General features: G+C 19.7%; 1 protein-coding gene across 2 annotated transcripts in view; it reads left to right on the top strand.

The window, feature by feature from the left end:
* Window positions 1–229: 229 nt before the first annotated feature.
* LOC102675026 (multiple inositol polyphosphate phosphatase 1-like) overlaps window positions 230–17,736 on the top strand; it is a 41,640-nt gene continuing 24,133 nt past the window's right edge. Inside the window, exon 1 of one of the 2 annotated variants that reach the window (XM_031514305.1) lies at window positions 230–560. In XM_031514305.1, coding sequence (XP_031370165.1) covers window positions 407–560 — 154 coding nt within the window. In that variant the 5' untranslated portion in view covers window positions 230–406. The remainder of the gene's footprint in view (window positions 561–17,736) is intronic. The other variant, XM_006623891.2, reaches the window with a different exon arrangement.

A 17,736-nucleotide genomic window follows, 5' to 3' on the forward strand; every position in this document is an offset into this window, starting at 1 on the left:
ATATTCCATTAAATAATTTCATTTATTATATTTCAAACATAAAATTACTATCCATTTCATAAAATATTCAATAACCATTTCCACGACTTTTTCTTTGAAACATTCAGTAAAAGTAAGAAGACAAGAGGAATAGAATTGCAGCTGAGTTCCTGGAAGCGAACGTGAACTCGTGCATACATAACTATCGGCGTAGAAATTGATCAGCAGGCAAAGAGGGATCTAGGCAAGAGCGGAGCAATGTGTTTCGTCATCATTCGGTCTGGTTGAATCGTACGCGGTTGGAGGCCGGTTGAGTCGAGTCGAACGCGAGTGGAACGCCACAGAAATAGTACACAGACTGCGTCGATGATCGTTTGTCGTGCTATTACGCAAGCGGTCGTTCTCGGTCTGGGCTTGGTTCAGGTGTATGTGGGGATTCCTCGTGGCGCCGTTCGTCTGGCGCATTATTCGCCCCTCACACGCGCCAATCGGCCATGTTCGTGAACTAGCCGATGACAGACACGAGATCTGGCACACTCGAGAAACCTCCTATGGCATTCGGAGAATTCGTCGCGCACAAGGTAATTGATCGATTTATAATGGACCGGAATTGTATCGGAGAAACGTAGATAGTCAATATATATTAAATGAGAGGAAAGAAGAATTATATATTATATAATTACTATGTTTTGAGATGCTTATGTAATTCGATTCACGTCATTCTGATTATAATGTTGAATCATCACGGTGAATGAATGAAAATTTCTATTTTTTTTTCGCCTCTTTAATTTTTTCATTGTATGCATCTATAATAGAGTAAAACATAAAAAATTTATATGATTATTTTTTTAATAATAATGAGAATCTTTATAGAGAAAAGAATGTTTATTTTTTATCACAAAAATGTTGAAATTTTGATTTCTTACTTTTTCTGTACATATCTTTATATGTATTTTTGAAATTAATATTTATATATATATATTATCGATTATATAATACATTTATTTTTTAATATGTAATTTGTATAATGTGTTTCAATTTTAAGTAGAATCAATAAAATCTTTCAAACTCATAAATCATTTTAAAATGTGTTTCGAATATAACTTATTATTTCAAAGAAGATACTTTATAAATGTTAATAGTTATAAATGTTCTCTATATTTCTAAGATACCAATATGATAGACAAATAATAATCAATATTTTTACTTTTTAAATTTAAATTAAGAAACACATTTTTTAATGTATTCGTCGATATATTTTGGCATTATTTTTAAAAAAAGTATACATTATGTTCATATGTATACACATTATGTTCATAAGTATATTTATGTTCATATTTATGACAAAATATACATTATATTTAAATAATTGCAAAATAATTTAGTAGATATTTTAATTTTATTTTTATAAAATTTGTAATACAAGATACATTTAGTTTGTTTCTTCATATAAATAACATATTTTTTTATATTGAATTAATATATTTAAAATTATATAATTTCATAAAAAAAAAGAAATTATCAAATTCTATTCACATAATATTAAAAAAAAATTATAAATATCATAATATATCTTCTTTGAAGCAATATAAATTTTATTGGAAATATTTTTTAAAACGATTTATAATTTGTGAAATTGCACTTGAAAATTAATATGAGATAATATATATTATATATTTAATGTATATTATAAATTTACTGATATTTTAAAACAAAATTAATTGTTCTTAATTCTTTTTTTTTTATTTTTAATTTTTTTTGTTTAAAAATATCTTTAAAAAACACTAATAAAACTAACAACAAAAATATGCATGATCATATATTTTATTAAAAATTATAAAAAATTCAAGTTAGGAATTTTGGAATTCGTAATAGATTTATAAAACATTATTTTTGAGATTTTTTTTGAGCAGATAGATGCTCAAAAAAGATCTAAAGATAGATTTAATTTTTTTAATTAGAATGTTCAATTTTTTATCTGATTTCGATAGAATAGCGAATTTTGAATAATATTAAGATAAGTTTATCCAAAAATGTACTATTTTTAGTACTTAACTTAATTTGTTACTTCTATTGTAATAGTATATGCAATAGAAACGAAAGTATGTGCACTTTGAATATAAGTAAATAGTAGAATACACAATAATTGATTTTATTCAATATCACTTATTCAACATTTATTTCATACAATATCACATGAGCTTTATATATATCATTTCCTATAAGTCATGAAAAGAAAGAATTGATATTGAAGAGATTTGAGGATCACTATATTCCCTATTGTATGAGTTCTCCTATATTTCTTCGTGTAAAGAGATTTGTTCATATTCAGGGATAATTTTCTTAATTTTTAATTTTCATAATATATGTATACTATACATATATGTATGCTATACATATACTATACATACATATACTATAGTATACATATACAATAACTACAAAAACAAAATAAAAAAACAAAAATAATTCTTTTTTGTTCTGAATTTTCATCTTATTTTAATTTAAAGAATCATTTCTTAAATTTTTCAACATTTTTAATTGAATATTTTTTGTTTCAATTAAAAATAATTGAAAGTCTTTTTTATGAAGTTTTTTTCTTTGCTTTATATTATTTACATCTATTTATATAAGTTATATCTATTTATATATTATATAAGTTAAATATTAGCTGTTATTTAATTCCACATACATTTTAAATGATTCCAAAATTAAATTTTATCTTTATATATATATTTAAGATTTCTATCAAATTCATTTTGAATTTTTTTAAAATCTTTAATCAAATTTAAATCGATAGATTGTTGAGCCTTAAACATATTACAATTTCTAATTTATCATTTTTATTTCTTACAAATTTTTTATCATTTGTAATTCTTATAAATTTTGAAAAATTGCTTTATAATTTTTCTTTACAATTATATTTTTATATTTTTTTCTTTATATTTTTATCTTTAATTTTTTTTACATAATATATATCGATTACATTAATTAAAATATTAATTCAAGATATTTTCATGCAACAATAAATATTTTAAGAATACTTTTTAAGAATATAGTAATATTATTAGTTATTATTCGAAAAAATTTTCGATTTAAATTTTGTGTGTTAAACAATGTTAATTTTTTTTTTTCCTGTAATTATCTTATTTATCAATATATATATACTTTCTATCTACTGCAAATTAAAACCCATTCTCATAGAATTTTAGATGTAATTTTAAAAATAAATATATTTTTCATATAAGCTATGAAACTTATTTTCATATGTTTAAAAAAATGCCTACATCACAACAAAAAGCAAATGATCTCATAAATTATAATTTCAACGTCTAAACATAAGCTCTGAAAATGCGTTTCGATAGACATTTGTGAAATTGTACGACTGGCGCCTATGTGATGGTCAATTTAATTCGATATGACCAAATTTGCATTTTGGTCAAGCGTATAATTTTGCTATTCAATCTCTCTAATTACAACTCTACAGAAACGCGGTTGTATTTTAGTTGCTAATGATAATCAACCAACAATTTCGACCGTGTCAATTACTTTTGCTCACTTATCATTCATTAAGGAAACTTTGACGTCAATAAACATCATGAACACATTATATTCAATTAATTCAATATATTTTATTCGATATTAGATGCAAATAATTTTTCGTGTGATATAAATTTATTTCTAGTAATTTATTTCTGTAACATTATTGAAATTACTTTGGAATTAATTCGATCTCAAAAAGTTCAATAACATTATATTTTTGTTCATTTTTTTGTTATAAAAATTTCTATAATATAAATTGAAATATAAACTTTATTATATAAGTCATTATTTGTTATATTATTATTCGAATGAATTTCATTTTTGTCAAAATTGGAAAAAATTTAAGAGTAATTTGAAAAAAAAAAGAAGATCTGAAATAAAAAAAAAATTGTAATAATACTTTGTTTTTGAAATATAATTATATTTATTTATTAAATGATAACAATTTTAATATGTCAAATAATATCAAAGTTACTAATAAAAAATGAGAAATGGAGAAAATGTTATAACCAAACTTAATCTTATGACACAAATTGTAATAAAATTTTAATTATAATGTTTAAAAAATTAAATCAAATTATAATTATCAACAAAAATAATCTTATTTATATAAAATATAAAAATTATTAAAAATTACAAGATTTTTTATTAAATTAAGAATTATTTTAATTTAAGAATTATATCATAATTTTTATGAATATAAATCATTTTTTAATGATCATTTTTTAATGATTTTTCATGTGCATAAATTTGCGCTTAATATATTGAAGTAATTTTTCAAAATATTTATCAATTATAAATTTTTTTATTTATAATTTTATAAAAATCAGAGATAATTTTAAATAAGAAAAAGTTACTAATTTTAATTACTTTGCAAGATATTTAATATGTTACATTCGTTCTTTTATTGTTATTATTATATTATTATTATTATTATGTATTATTTTCTATTTATTTTATTAAAAAAATTGAAATATTTTCATAAGCAAATATAACTTGAAAATATTATTTTATTTAATACTTAAATCAAATATTATATAAATCATATAACAAATAATTCTGCTCACATGTTTAAATTTTTTCTTGAACTCTCAATTCTTGAAATAGATTAAAAATGGATATGTTTTCAGAGTTTTCTATAATCTTATATATATAAGATTTTTTTAAATTTCTTAATAAGTTTTCTTGAATTAATATATTTTGTAAATAATTAATTGCATCTTATTGATATTCATTTTCAATAATATTCATTACAAGATATATGTTTTAAATATTTTTTTGTCCATTTGCTTTTTATTAAAATATCTTTTCGATTATAATTTATTGGCATATTAAAAAAGCTAATATATATAGCTTTATCCTATAATATTTTTCATAGATAAATTTAAATGAAGTTAGTTACATAAGACTCGATAAAGACTTGATTTTAAAAATCATTAAAAATATTTCAAATTAATATAATACGCTAAAAGACTAATAATATATATATATTCATCTTTAATTTCATTTCATAAATATAAAGTTATAAATAAAAATTTTTCACATTGAAATTGAAACTAAAAAGTCAAAATATTCATATAATATTTATATAATAATATTTTATATATAAATATAATATGCCAATATAATAAATATAATAGTAATGATATATATAAATATGTTTATATCCTATATTCTAAAATATCCTATAAAATTAAAATAAGTTATATATTCTGATATTTAGCGGATATTTCAGAAGTTATCAATAGTCCATCTATTCTGTAATATTATTTAATTATTTCATCAATATTATCAAATAATAAATAATAAAAATTACTTTTTGGAATTTTTACTTATTATGATTAAATAAAAAATCAGAATTATGATTATTTTTTAATTTTATAATAAAAAGAACTTCTTAAATTTTCAGATTTAATATGCAAGCATATTTCAACATATTTTTAAACATATTCTTAGATTTCTTAATCTACAATTTCTTAAGAAATTTTATCAAGAATTTTTATTTATTTTTTGTTTTTTTTTTTTTCTTAAAATATATTTTTATATATATTTTGTTAAGTATGTTTTTGATGTTTTAATTTTATTTTTGTTATATCATAATTTTTATATCAATCTTATTTTATAAATTTATTTGTATTTCAAAATATAAATATAAAATAATATACATTGCAAACGAACGTACTAAGAATATTTGTGAAATAATTTTCTTTAATCAATTATAAATTTAATTCAAATTTCTTCATAAAAAATTAATAAAAAGAAATATTATTTTATATAAATTATAAAATTAATAAATAATAATTATAAAATATATATAAATATATATTATATATAAATAATAAATAATAATTAATATAAAAACAATGATTTAAATTTGTTGTATCTAAAAAAATTTCTCGATTAAATTCAGATTTGTTAGCTCAAATATTAATAGAAGATTATTTTTGCTCATTATTAAAAATCATGAAATAATAAAAAATAATTTTAATTTTATATTTCATTGATTCAATATTTATAAAATATATCTATAAAATATTTTTAATATTAAAATTTTTTTTAAATTTTTTAAAAATCATGAAATAGATTTTCACAAATATCTTGAATTCTTAATAAGTTATTATATGCGTATAACCATTCAATCAAAGCAAAAATTCCAATGAAGATTCTATCAAATGATATGCTTGGTGTACGAAGTTCAGTGCACCGCTTTCATCGCTTTCACTGTTTTCACCCCTGTAACAGGTGCGCGCAATTACCCCTTCGTTGTGTGTACTGCGCTGGGGTGAAACGACGATGGTGAATCTCAAACGCTATGCTCGTCGTGTGCAAAGTTCGTCGAAGTGCGTGCACATCGTTGACATGCAGCCATCGTTCAGAAAATTCCTGTTCGTTTGCCGGCGGTGTAGACGTTCAAAGGAACGCTGCCATATCGACCACATTCTTTAATGCGTTTGCATCTCTCATCTTCTGAAGATTTCACGGAAATGCAGCATCACAAGGATTAAGATAAAGTCACCAAGTTCCCACATATACGATGATAGTAGTGGTCTTTTATTTTCCATTTTTATTATTTTAATTATTATAATAGTATTTTCATTAATATTATAAACAAAGACTTACATGCGTTATTATAATATTAAAAAAATTTTTTTTTAAATTGCTATAAACATAATTTCAAGATTTTAAAATTATGATATAATAAGATAAGATAAAGTATGAAATAATATGAAAAAAATATACAAAATTATTTATTAAATTGCCAATATTTATGTAAATGATTTCTACGATGATTTTTATATTTTCGTGCTGAATTCGAATTTGATTATAAAAATTATTTGTTAGATTTAGAACATAAATGAATAAAAAAATAAATAAATAAAAAATTTATTTTTCATATTTCAATTTATGAATACTAATTTAATATCAAATATATTTTAAATAATGTCATACAAAATATGCTATAAAAAAAAGAATAAATTATTAAAATATTTATTTAATTATAAAATTTATATATATATATTTATAAAAAAAATTGCTTTGGTTTTAAAACTTTTTTGTTTTTGTCTTGTATTTTTTGTTTATGTCTCTTATTACTGAATCAATTTTTTCAAAAAATTTCGTTCGAAAAATTAAATTTTTTTGTTTTTGTTTAAAAAAATATATTGAACTTAAATATACAAAAGAATCATTAAAAATATATATTATTTAATTTCGTTTACACGATCTTTCTTTTTCAAAGTATATTAATCCTCTCCAATCTTTATTTATACATATCTAATAAATTTTTGAAATCGTTACTTTTTCGAAAAAAATCTTTTATAAAAAAAAAATATATTCTATGTTTTCGATTTATTTTTTTAAAAAAATTACTTTTTTTTTTATATAATTACAAGTCTTTGATATAAAGATAGGTAAAATATTAATTTTTCTCACAAGCTTGAATTCATGTTCATGTCTATGCGTTTCGCAGTTATAACGGGTTTATTGCGAGCTCAGCTGGCGTGCATCCATAAATTATGCTCGTAAAAACTCTGCAGATTTTCTGGCGAACTTAAAGCTACTGTGACAAGAAAGTAAGCTTAACTGCAAGATTTGAAATTAGATTTTTTGATATGTTTATTATATATATATATGTATGTATATAGATAATATAAATAATATAGACTTCAAAAACTTGAACAACAACAAATTTAATAATACGAATTTTAACGTATAAATTTAATTATATTTTTTATTAAAATTATAAATATTCCATTATCTTACACTTTATTTTATAAAATCAAATTAAAAATATATTTATTATAGGTTAATTTTTTGAAATTATTTAATTATTCACACAATAAATTAATAATTTATTGTAAAGAATATTAAGAAATTATCACAATATTCAAATTATCAATATATTGATTCTAGAGGTTAAAATAAATGTGAGAAATGAATATACAAAAATATCAATTAAGACTTAATAAATAAGTTATAATTGAAATTTGTATTATGTAAATAAAGCATAATATAATTCTATTTCTGTCTCGCTCTATTTCTACTTTATTTACGCAAACTTAAAGTATTTATAACTTGATAAATAATCTCAACTAATATTTTTATATATCAATTTTTATGTTTGCTTTAAAATCCTTCAAAAGTATCTTGCGAATAAGTTAATATTTTATATAATAAATTTACTCTGTTATGTCTATATTATGAAAATGTAATTTTAATATGATTCCCTAAAATGAATTTTAGTTCAAAAAATAGATAATAGAAATAATAAATAATAGGTAAAAATAAAAATAGAAAATAATCTTTTTTATTTATTTTATATAAAATTCATATTAGAGATAATAATATTTATTGTAACATTTTTGTAAATTTGTAAAAATTATTATTTTTATTTTATTTTATCATTATAATAATACTTTTGTCTATGATATTATATCTCTATATAAACATAATAATAAGAAATATATTGCATATTTATATTTTTAATATTTATTGTAACATTTTTGTAAATTTGTAAAAATTATTATAATAATATTTTTGTCTATGATATTATATCTCTATATAAACATAATAATAAGAAATATTTGGATATTTCTAAATTAATTATTCTGATTGTGATAAAAGTTGTACATATGTGATATACATTGTATAAAACTTTTAATCAACAAATATAACTTTCATTCTTAATTTATTATCTATTCCTGAATATTAAATTTAAAACATGTCTTTTGTAAAGTAAGTTCTAATGAAGTTATATATAAATTATGCAAAAGAAGTTCACGCATATTTATTATAATTCTTTAATTTCTAATTCATACAATGTTAATTGATTTTAACGAAACTTTATAGTTATAAATATAATTTTTAATCAAAAAATTTATAAAAGACATATTCCAAATCTTCATTTTAGATTCAAATAAAAAATATAATATAAAATAATAAAAAATATAAAAAATATAAAAATCATAGTCTTTATTTTTTTCTTCACAATTTTTATCAATAGCAATTTTTAAAATTTTTTTTATATATTATCTAATAAACTAATTTCTAATAAAAATATTTCTCAAAAATATTCATCATTTATTTTAATTTTTAAAAAATTATTCTATTTTAAAGAATGTTGTTATCTATTACTATATTATTATATTATTATGAACCACATTACTATAAAATCAAGCAATCTAAAGAACTAATAATCTTTTTTAAAAAACGATTCTAAAATTCTAAAAATTCTTATGGTTTTGACGATATGCTTTTGTGTTATTATGAAATACTTCGTGTTGTGTTTTTAATAATATTGCGCATAAAAGTTTCGATAGTATGAATCAGTCTGTTGCTATGTCAAATAAATACCGTCGAATGTGACGATATGAAATGTTTACATTTTAGAGAGTTATAAATCTACGTAAATCTCTAACATTTTTTTCAATCAGTCAATAGAGAATCAGTTTTTTGTTAGCATGAAATGATATTTCGTTATTATGAAATGATAAATATGATGATTCGAAATAAATATTAGGACAATGTTTCATACACTTGACAATACCGTTGGAAATTATGCATTAACTCGTGAAATCTATCATCATTAAGATAGAAAATGACTATATCCAGGAGAAATTCATGATCGACACAATTTCCAGTGATTCAAAATCAACAGTGATAATTAAGTAATATTATGTATTATCCTCACAAACATCAAAGATCAAATCGAAGTCGATCCTGGATCCATTGACAAAGAACAGTTAATCGCTCATATATATATCCATTAATGGATTTATGCAATATAGCTCGACGAATAGGAATAAATCATATGATAGTATGGCGAATAATTCGCGAAGAGGGTCTAAGACCTTATGAAATTTAAAAGATTTAAGCATTAAAATCAATCGCACAATTTCTAATGATGAATATTGGAACGTGGTTCATGTTTTTTAAAACATGTATTATTTTCAAATGAATATACTTTTTCGAGGAGAAATATTATGAACCAAAATGCCAGAATTTGAATTTACACAAATCATCATGCAATTATCAAAATATTTAATCAAAAATATTAATCACATTATTGGTTCCATTTATTTATCTCAACTCATAGATGTAATATATTTGCGTTTCTATATGCGTTTCTTATAATCTATAATACGATATTTCAATAAAAATATAGAAATATCGAATAAAATAGTTTAAAATCGTTTTTCATTCTTATGGTTTTGAAAACGGTTCATTTGCAATCTATGTTTTCTTTGAAACTTTTGTTTCTTGAATTCTATGATGCAATAAAAAAAAAATCTTGAAAATGAAAATGATTATTTTTATGACAATAATTTTTTATAAATTCATCGATCTAAAAATGTAGAATCATGCTATGATAACCACAACTTTATTTTTTATATATTCCGTATATATTTCAATCGAAGATTCACTTAGTACTAATGATTTATATGATAATTTTGGTTATTGATAATTTTATTAATAATTTAATCATTTCGTTTTTTGTTTCATATTTCATAGTTTATAATTAAAAAAATTTAATTAATTAAGATGTGTTTATTGGAAAAAAAAAAATTCTTTTACATGAAGATAGATATTTATCCTATGAAGAAATGGTTAATGAATTTTTCATAAGTAATATCTCTATAATATAAGATAATAATAAAGTAATATCTCTATAATAAGAAAATCAATATTGCAACAATACAGAGAATCATAAAATTATTCAAATGAATTAGAAATATTATTTAATGAAACGTACATTATTCGATTTAAGATAATGAAATTATTGGCTAAATTCATCGCAACGAACATCTATGCATACAATTAATTTTAATTATGATCTTTTAAAAAAGAATTATTTTTAAGTATTGAAAAAATTTTTAAAGTATTGAAAAAAAATTTTAAACTGTTTAAAACGAATATATTTTATAATCTCTTATAAACTTTGCTCGAGATTTTGGACCACAAATATAAGATACCGAAATATTATATCATAAAAATCATATATATTATCATACGATCATAATATCAACAAAACATGACAATATCTGTTCTCTTTATTCTTTTTCTATTCATAATGAAGTTTTGAAGAAAAAAATTAAAGATAAAGATAATAATATAATAATAAACATAAGAATATTAACTATGTGAGAAGTATCACTAATACACTAGTACGATTTTATAAACATTTTTGCTATATGTAGCATTACTATTATTTCTATTTCGATCTTATTTCTTATTTTTTATTGTAAATTTTTTACAAATAAAATTTTGTTTATAAGCATTAAATAAAATCGCTTATGAATTTATTCAGAACTTAATCATGATAGATAAGAATATTCTTTACAAAAATGAAGTTTATTATTAAAGTACAAGATTATGAAGAACAAGCATCCATATTGAATTCAAGAAATTAATATCTAATATCATGGTAGTGTGGCTTTCACAATAGAAAAATAATTGAATCATATTTTTGTTGATAAGAAATTGATTAAATGAAAATTTCAATTATATACGGTGAACTAATTCAATGATAAAAAATCACTAGATTTGTCTTCTTACAATTTTTTCTTCTGAAGTTAAAACATTTCAAAACTCCAAAATATTGATAATGAATATAATTGATATATAATTGATTGAATATAATAATGAACTATAATTGCAAAGAAAAATTATTATCGTTTTAAATAAATAAAAAGAAAAATATTGCAAATAAAACTATAAATTTATTTGAAAAAAATTGAAAAATATTTTGAATTATGCTAGATATCAAAGGATAATTAAATCAAGAAATAAAATAAATTCTATTTTAATTAAGTTTAATTCAAATTGGTAAGCAAAAATATATTTTGATTAATTATATCGATATAAAAAAATATTAAAGTCTAATTTTTATTATTACAATATGCATCATTATATTAGCCGATTTAGATTTGATTTCATAGTAATCTATTAATTTATAAAAATTAATAGAAATAATTTTTAACATTTTATAATAACTAATAATTTATAAAAAAAAATAATTCATATGGATGATTTTGAATTCATCTCAACAAATTTCATTATAAAATGGAAAAAAAATTTTATTTTATTTCGTTTGAAAAAACAAAACTTTCCCTATTTGTAAAAAAATAATTTACGCTATAATATAATATGTATATATTACACTATATATAATATGTTCTTTCAAAAAAGTTTTATTTAAAAATTTGTTTGAATCAATCTATCAAATTAATGTTTGATGTAATATTTTAATGAGATATTTCAAATTTTTAAAACAAAAGAAATATTTTGTATATGGAATAAAAAGATATAATTTATATTAAAATATTATATGTGACCATTGAGAGCATTTCAATCATTACAATAATGAAAAATGAATATCGACATGATATTCCTCTCAAAATTATACATTTGTTTCAAATATATTTTTATATCTTTCATAATTTTTGAAGATATTTACAATATGTTTTTATAATATATATTTACTATATATTTACTATATTTATTATGTATTTATTATTATAATATATATTTACAATGTTTTTAAAATAAAATAGATATATTATTTATATACAATAGAATTTCAATCGATTTGCAATTATTTGAAATTTCAATCATCGAGATTTTCGATTATTTCAATTATCTGGCATCTTCTACTTATTAAAGATACGAATACATTTGAGAATAAAATTCTTGAAAATTATTATTGGAAATTTTTTTTCAGAGGATTGCGTTAAAAATGATTTTCAAAAGTAATTTTATTTTCAATAGTAATTTTATTTTCAATATTTATTATCAAAAAGTAATTGAATACTAAAAAATTGTATTCTTTGCATAATATTATTTAAATCAGTGACTCATTTGTAAATATATCTTTCTATTATTGTTTTGAAATCATTTTTACATTTTATACTTCAATAATCGAACTAATAACTCAAACTAATAATTATATCGCATAGGAATTATGGTTTATCAATAGAACAGTGAATAAGAATATAAAAAATATAAATTCTTTCTTTAAGAAATTCTTTTCAAAGTTGAAGTTCTAAACGGATCTAACTGTCTGATAAAATCTTATCATCTTACCTCTTAATATACAATAAAATTAAAATATCGAAGTGAAAATTAACAAATAAATTAAGAAAAAATAAATAAGATATCTGGCATGGCAAGTCATAAAACGGAAGCTAAGTGCATATAATTAATAATATAGCAGCACAGAAAAAAATCTCAGAGAAAAGAATAGAAAACTCATTGTGAGATAGCTCCTAGAAAATTTAATTAAATTTTTATTAGAGCCAATTAACTTTACAATAATATCTAAATTTTTTAAAAATTTTCCCTACTTAATTGAAAGAAAAAGAAAAAAATCTTCACAATCTGAACCAGAGTAGCATAATCTTATTATCTTTTCTGCTTAAAGTCCAATAAAATACCAATAAAATAGCAATGGGAAACTCTCAAAGGTAAAACTCTCAAAAACAATTAAAAGAAAAATGCTATAACAAGAATACAATATTTCGAATCACAAAACAAATTTGATGAATCAAATTTACTTCTACTTTATTTACTTATTATTTAATTTATACTTACTAATTTACTTACTAATTTACTTAATATACTACTTACTACTTATTAATTTATACTTACTTACTACTTACTACTCTCCGAATAGAAAATTCAATAATAAATTAAAGTAAAAAATGAAAAAGTTATATAGAAACTCAACTAATATATTTGATTGATAACGATTAGAATAATAAACTTTAAACTATTATAAAAATCCAATAATTATTTGATATTGATAAAGCGCAGAGAACTTCTTAACACAATGGATACAGTCATCAAAAACATTCGGAATTAATCCCCCACAAGCAAAGCTTTCTTTCAAAAGAAATAAACTAGTAGACTATTAAAATATTTATACAATTATTAAGAAATTAAAAATATTTTTGATAAGGAAAACATTAAATACTTCATGTTTACTCCAAAAAATTCAAATTGAAAACTTCTTTTCAAAGGAGTTAAAAATACGAAAAAAACGAAAAAAATATTCAAAAAAAGATATCCAAATTCAAATTATCCACATAATAAAACCAATCAAATACCCAAATAATAAAAATAAATGAATAAAAATAAAATATTTTCAATTCACTTTATCATACAAATGATATCTATTAGTGAAAGATCCCAACATACTATAAGTATTTCCTGAACAATGACAGATGTGATACAATAACAGATTTCCTAGAAGAAAAGAAATGCAATACAAGTAGCAAGTATTTTCTAGAATATATATACATGAAATGTGTTGGAACCAAGATCTGAAAAACTATAAAATCATAAACAAAACATATTCTAAATATGCTAATTGCAATCAAACAGGTCATCTAATAAATAGCATATATACACAATTATACAAGATAATAAATTACAATAAACATCATTAATATTGAAGTCATCATAAATAATGCAGATACAAATTTCTCTAATTCATCATCATTCTATTCAAAATCAAACTAAAATCATATCACAAAATAAAATTTCAATTACATATTATATAATCAAATCTGATAAAATTTGAATTCTGTCTACATCTCAAATCACATTATTTTAGATAATACCTTAGAGAAAAAACTATTATTAAAATTTATTTCAGTAACAATATCAAAATTTTAATTCATCAATGTTTATAATAATAACAACTATAAATTTATCAAAAAATTTTAATTTACATAAATCAGATAACTATTCTAGTAAGTGATATTAATATCAAATAGAAATTAGAAAAACTATATCTATAATCAGAAAGAACTCTAAATAAATTAGCAAGAAATTGTATATAAAATTGTTTATATCACTAAACTCATCAACTTTCAATATTTCCTAGACATCTGTATTACAAATAATAGATTATAATTCACAAACCTTAATAAGCATAAACTTAGATGATAGTCAATAATAATCAAAATGCAGTTATCAATCTAGTTTCTAATCTAATCAGTTTCTAATCTACATCTTATTACTAATCTATATCTTACTAATTTGGTTTTATAAATTCATTAACTTCACTAAAGAAATTTTAAATCATATTAATCTTTCACTCCTTACGACAGAAATTATATAATTGATTGCCAAATATTCTAATAAGCATTCGCTATCCTAACCAAAAAACCCAAAAATAATATATACGATTTATAAATAAAAAAAAATTATAAAATTATACAGATACAAATTAACTATTTTAATTGAATTAAACAGAATAAAACAAAATTTACAATAAATAAATTGACTTATATTAAAAATAACTATATCTATATATTAAAAATAATTAAAGAAATCACTAGAAAATTAGAAAATTAAAAAGAAATTTAAAAAAATTATAAACAATAGAAAAACATAATAAAAAATAAATCACAAAAAAGAAATTACATGAAATGATATTCTAACATCAATATTAAGAAAAAGAAAACTAATATCCATAAACAATAGAAAAATTCATTTGTATTACTTAGAATCAATATAGACACAATACAACAATATAGTACTTCTATTTTCAAATGATAAAATAGGAATCAACAACATCCAATTAAAGACTACACGAAACAATCAACTCATCCAAACACATTAATAAAAACTCAAGATTAAAAATAAATAATAACACAATAGAACAACATTCTTAGAACCAAAAAAAACTAAGAGAATCTTAACCACATTCTTCAAAAATAATACAATCCAATTCAAAAAAATAAATTATTTCAAATCACTATGATCAATAAAATTTATATTCAAATCTTTATCAAAAAAAAAAAAACTTCATCAAGAATTGACAAGTTTTCTATATTAGTAAATATAGAAAATATCTTTTTAATATTCTAATTCAATAATATATGATTATAGAAATGCACAAGAATCATCTCATTCCCTAAAAAACACAGCAGAATTATCTAACTATTAATAAATCTCATAAATAATATCAGCAAAATATATGATATAATAATCAATAAAATATTAAATCAACATATCAAACATAATAAAATTATACTTAATGATCAATTTGGCTTCAAACAATATTACAATAATATGCAATATTAAATTAAAAGTTCATGACATTAACATTTGATTTGATCAAATTGCTCAACGGTTTAATTTTTTAACAAATTAAAAAAAAAAAGCATTCCCTATTCATCTGATATTAATAATTTAAATTTATAACTTATAACAAAAAATTCATAATCATGAATGATTAACAAATTCTAAATAACAAAATTATTATAATAAAAAATAATCAATTTACCATTGCTGTTTAATACTTATAATAATATCTTAAACTTTTATGAGATTAACTCAAATAATGATACCTTTATGACGATCTTTGTAGATAATTTAATATTTTATACTGAAGAAACACATTAAGTCCACATTGCAATAGTTTACTAATAAACTCACATTATTTCATTAATTAGAATCTTAAAATAAATTCAAAGAAATCATTCTATTTAGAAGATTCATTTTTCAACAATAGAAAAAGCTGAAACTTTAGTTTTCCAAATAAAAATTTATAATCCAGAAATAAATATACAAATTGCAATCCCATATAAGAAAATGATAATATGTCTATGAAATTTATCTAATCAGATTGAATTCATTATCTAACAAATTGAAATTTAACAAAAGTCATCAATACTTGAAAAAAAAAAATAATGGTATATACTGCTAGAAATACTTTTATTCACTTATTAGAGTTAAACTTATTTATTATTTATTTTTAAAATTAATTCTAATTACATTGTGGAATATAAGCGCATCATAGATGAAAAAATTTAAAGAACATTGCCTTAGAATTCAAATTATACAATTGATAAATTATTGATTTTATCATAATAATTTTAGAAGAAGAACTCAGACATACAGCGCAGTTTCATCATGTACAGATAATCTAGTAACAAAAAATTATTTTAACAAATTAATTTTCAGTATGAATTCAAAAATAATAAAATAATAAAATTAAATTGATACTATCAAGAAATTTTATTGCAGAAATCTAAACATCTAAATAGTTTATTTGTATAAATATAATTTTTTTTTTTGTATAAATTTCATATTTTCAACTCTTTTGTAATTTTGATATTTTTGCACATTCTTTGAATATTACATACTTCGTTAAAAATGTGCATATGTGTACGGCATGATATTATTGAAATCAGTGTAATGATTGATTATTTGTAGATCTATTATTATTTTCAAATTATTTTTTCATTTTATATATTAATAATGGGGTTATTATGTCTGAAGTCAAATATCATACTACATAGAAATTATCAGTTCTCGTTCGATCATTAAAGTCAAGCTACATCGAATATTTGGTTCATACTTGGATAAATGATTGTTTGGGAATCATATGTTGTTGATATTTTATTTTTTTTTTATCTCTTTATTATTTTATCAATATTACTTTTTATTATTTCACACATTATCTCTTCATTGTTACAATTTTTCAATTATATTGATATGTTAATTTATAATTTCAATTATATAAATATTATATATAATTATAATATATATAATTATAATATATATAATTTATATAAATATATATAATTTCAATTATATTAATATCTTTCTTTTTAGAATTAAAAACGCATATTTAATTGATATTATTTCTTATATATATATATATATATATATATATATATATATATTATAAATTTTGTCTTA

This window comes from Apis dorsata, unplaced genomic scaffold (genome assembly GCF_000469605.1).
Source record: "Apis dorsata unplaced genomic scaffold, Apis dorsata 1.3 scaffold_972, whole genome shotgun sequence".
Classification (NCBI taxonomy): domain Eukaryota; kingdom Metazoa; phylum Arthropoda; class Insecta; order Hymenoptera; family Apidae; genus Apis; species Apis dorsata.